The sequence below is a fragment of the Mercurialis annua genome, linkage group LG7 (assembly GCF_937616625.2).
Source record: "Mercurialis annua linkage group LG7, ddMerAnnu1.2, whole genome shotgun sequence".
In the NCBI taxonomy this organism is placed as follows: Eukaryota; Viridiplantae; Streptophyta; class Magnoliopsida; order Malpighiales; family Euphorbiaceae; genus Mercurialis; species Mercurialis annua.
Window position 1 is genome coordinate 23,282,280 of NC_065576.1, and position 3,962 is coordinate 23,286,241.

A 3,962-nucleotide genomic window follows, 5' to 3' on the forward strand; every position below is an offset into this window, starting at 1 on the left:
AGCCGTTGTCCGGTTGTTGCGGCTGACATCTTTAGGGGTTCTTGCTGCCCTTCTGATGTCGATTATTATCTGAAAAGGCCGGACGACGTGCTGATCGACGACTGCTTTACCGGCCTGATAAGGGTGATTATTTTCGTGCCTTTTTTCCTCCTCTTTCCTTCTTTTTTTTTTAACTTTAGGTTATTTTGTTTCCAGACCGGTTTCGCGCTCCGCCAATATCGCTCAAACCGTCTGAATGACGAGGATGTGCTAGTCAAGCTGAGGGCAGAGTACAAGCTTTTGAAGGGGAAGCATGACTCCCTTAAAGCTGAGCATGGCGGGTGTGCTCCTAAGCAAACCTCTCTTCGCGCCGATGTGGATCGGTTGTCGAAAGAAAGGGAGAGTGCCGTCAAACAGCAGCAGGCGCTATCTGCTGAGGTCGCCCGCCTTAAAAAGGAGAATAAGAGTTTATCGGCGGAGGTGGTGATCAAGGGGAGTGACTATGAGGAGCTGAAAAAGGAATTTGACACCACTGTCCTGGCTCTTACTGAGAAGGTGTCTGCTGCTGAGAAGAAGCTTTATTTGAAGCGGGGTCGACTGACTCGTGAGAAGGAAAGGCGTCGCCGCAATACCGCCCAGCTGGCCAATGATCTGACTGATTTTACTGAGGCCATTGTGGGTACTTACTTAGAGCGTCATCCTGATGGTGACGTTGACTTTTTGTACGGCTTTCCTTCTGGGGTCAACAGTGAGAGCGAGCCAGATTCCCCTGAAGACTTGTTTGTTTCCATCAAGTCTGAAAAGGGTGGAAGTGTTGCTGAGGAAGCCAAGCAGTCTGCCCAAGGGGCCCAGGAACCTGCAAAGGCTGGCGAGAAGCCTCTTGTTCCTGGTTTGGGAGGTAGTCCTGAGGAGAAGGACTTCGGTTTGATTATTTCTTCTGAGCGCCCTTATGCTGCTCTGGAGTTATTGGATAGGCCCTCTGATTTGGATTCTATTCTTCCCAGGGCCGATCCTCTTAGTCTAGCCGACGTCCCTTCTCCTACCCGGTCCGGCAACATTGTTGTCGCTGCTTCTTCAGTTGTGGGAAATTCGCAGGAAGCATTATCTGACCCCGCTGCTTCCGAGGTTGTTAAGGGAGCTCTCCCTGAGAAGACTGAGGATGTGAAGCTTTAGGAGCCCCTCCCCCCCCCTTTTTTTTTGTTATGTACTTTGTACATTTGTATATTTTCTTTTGTTAGGAATTTTATTTTCCTTTGTAATTTTTGTGGGGCGTTTACCCTCTTTTTAATATATATCTTTTTTGCCTTCTTTATATTTGAGATAGCTAGTTTCTGTGTTCTCTTTATTTTGGGCGATATATATTTTGACCGGGTATTTTCCTTTTTGGGAATGAACTCGTCAGTTCTCCTCTTTGGAAATATTTTAAATAATCAATAATTATGGTAAAGAGACGATATCTGTGGAAATTCCTTGTCCGAGCAAGGGTAAATTAAAATGCTTGCATAAATACAATACCGTGATGAAATATCACTTGTAGAAATTGAAACACAATGCTGTGATTAAATATCACTTGGAGAAATTGAAATACAATATTGAAACTAAACATCGCTTGACTAATTATGTTAATTCTTAAGGAATAACTAATCATGTTGGATGGCGACCCGTTGTCGCTAAATCTTCCTCAAGTTGTTGGCGTTCCATGTCCTTGGTATGATTCTTCCCATGGAGTTAGTGAGCTTAAATGTTCCTTCCATAATGACCTCGCTGATGGTGTAAGGTCCTTCCCAGTTTGGCTGCAGTTTTCCGCTTCCTGCTTCTCCTTTTTTGACTTCGGTCTTCCGCATGACGAGGTCGCCTAGTTTGAATTTTCTTTTCTTTACATGGCTGTTGAAATGTTTGGCCATCTTTTGTCTGTAGGCTTCCATCCTGATATCTGATCTGTTGATTTTTTCAACCAGGAGATCCAGATTGTTCCTGAGCTCTTCTTCGTTTTCTTCTAGGTTTAGCTGGTTGTCCTCTGTCCTTGGTGTGGGTGCGCCGATCTCTACAGGAATTACAGCCTCCGTTCCATAAGCTAGGGCGAATGGAGTTTCGCCCGTTGATTCCCTAGGGGTGGTACGGTAGTTCTATAGGACGCTGTAGAGTTCTTCTACCCATCTTCCTTTGTATTCGTCTAATCTTCTTTTTAGTCCGGCCAGTAGAATCCTGTTGGCCACTTCGGTTTGCCCATTTGATTGTGGATGATAAACCGAGGTGAACCTCAAATTGATTTGATATTCGGCACAGAACTTTCTGAATTTCGCCGAGTCGAACTGCTTTCCATTGTCTGTGATTAGCACCTTCGGTATTCCAGACCTGCACAAGATAGATCTAAAGAAAAAGTTAGTTATGCGTTGCTGGGTGATTTTCGCCAGTGGTTCTGCTTCTATCCACTTAGTGAAGTGGTCGATTGCCACTACCAAGAACTTCCGTTGTCCTGTAGCCAAAGGGAGAGGTCCTAGGATATCCATACCCCACTGGGCGAAGGGCCACGCACTGCCGATCGGTTTCATTTCTGAAGCTTGCTTTCTTGGTACCAAAGCATATTGCTGGCAAGGCCAGCATCCCCTTACTAGCGTTGTAGCTTGTTCTTTCATCGTGGGCCAATAATAACCTTGTAGCAGGGCTTTCCTGACCAGTGTTGATGCTCCGTCATGTGCTCCGCAGGTCCCCTCATGTAATTCTTTCATGATGTACTCTCCTTCTTCTTTGTTCACACATCTTAGCCAGGGATGGGTGAATGACCGTTTGTACAGCTGGCCGTTGTATATTCCGAACTTTGATGATAGTATCACTATTCTTTTGGCTTCCTTTCTATCCTCGGGGAGTATTCCATTAGCCAAGTATGCTGTGAGGGGGGTCATCCAGGTTTCTTCTCCTTCTACTATCAGTACTTCGCCTTCTTCAATTTCTTCTTGGAAGCTAGGCCGTCGTTTGATTTCATGAGGGATGTTTCTCATTGAGTTGTAATTCTTTGTTGCTGCCCACTTTGCCAATTCGTCTGATCTTCCATTCATTGCTCTAGGTATTTGCTGTAACGACCAGGATCGCCCATTATTGGCAAAGAAGGTTTTGGCTTGCTTGGCGTATTTCTTCAATGTAGCTTCTTTTACTTAGAAGTTCCCTGAGACTTGGTTCACGACCAGTTGTGAATCACTATAGATCTGGACTTTGGAGATATTGAGTTCTTCGCACAATTGCAACCCTGTTATCAGCGCCTCGTATTCCGCAACATTGTTGGAAGCTGGAAATTCGAGTCTTGCTGAGTATTCCATTTGGATTCTTCCTGGTCCTTTGAGCACGACTCCGATACCCGCTCCTTCTGCGCAAACTGCTCCATCGACGTGTATCTCCCAGGGAGTCGTTTTGTCCTCCATGGGTTCCTTGAATGTTAATTCTGCGAAGAAGTCGGCTAGTGCTTGAGCTTTCAGTGCTTTTCGAGCTTCATAGATAACGCCAAGGCTTCCTATTTTGACGGCCCATTCTGCTATGCGTCCACTTGTCTCCGCCTTCTGGAGGATTTTTCGTAATGGTTGGTCGGTCCGTACAATGACTTGGTGTCCTTCGAAGTAATGTCGGAGCTTGATGGTGGCGGTGTATACACATAGCGCCAGCTTTTCCAACTTTGGGTATCTTAGCTCCGCATCTCTGAGCACTTTACTAATGTAGTAGATCGGGTATTGTTCTCCTCCTTTTTCCGATACCAATACTCCTGCTATTGTTTCGTCAGAGCAAGAGATGTATAAATATAACACGTCGCCCGGATCTGGTCTCGCCAAAAGTGGGGGTGAGGATAGGAAGCTTTTCAATTCCTCAAACGCCTGCTGGCATTCTGCTGTCCATGTGAAGTTCTTGATCTGTTTCAGGGTTTTGAAGAAAGGTAAACATCGTTTGGCCGAGCAAGACATGAACCGACCTAGGGCTGTGATCCGGCCGTTGCGTTT

The 3,962-nt window shown here is 45.8% G+C and overlaps 1 protein-coding gene across 1 annotated transcript; it reads right to left on the reverse strand.

Moving 5' to 3' along the window:
* Positions 1-1,649: 1,649 nt before the first annotated feature.
* LOC126656965 (uncharacterized) lies at positions 1,650-3,035 on the reverse strand. The gene is made up of 3 exons (XM_050351592.1): positions 2,391-3,035; positions 2,133-2,334; positions 1,650-2,023 (listed from the first exon to the last, which is right to left on the reverse strand). The coding sequence occupies exons 1-3, from the start codon at positions 3,033-3,035 to the stop codon at positions 1,650-1,652; spliced, it is 1,221 nt and encodes a 406-aa protein (XP_050207549.1).
* Positions 3,036-3,962: the final 927 nt, after the last annotated feature.

Bases quoted from the DNA above. Each gene is read 5' to 3' on its own strand.
- LOC126656965 (XM_050351592.1), bottom strand. From the start codon at position 3,035: ATGAATGGAAGATCAGACGAATTGGCAAAGTGGGCAGCAACAAAGAAT. The intron at 2,335-2,390 runs GCGAAAATCACC...TATCTTGTGCAG, and splicing joins GGATAGAAGCAGAACCACTG to GTCTGGAATACCGAAGGTGC. The intron at 2,024-2,132 runs GTAGAAGAACTC...TAATTCCTGTAG, and splicing joins ACGAATACAAAGGAAGATGG to AGATCGGCGCACCCACACCA.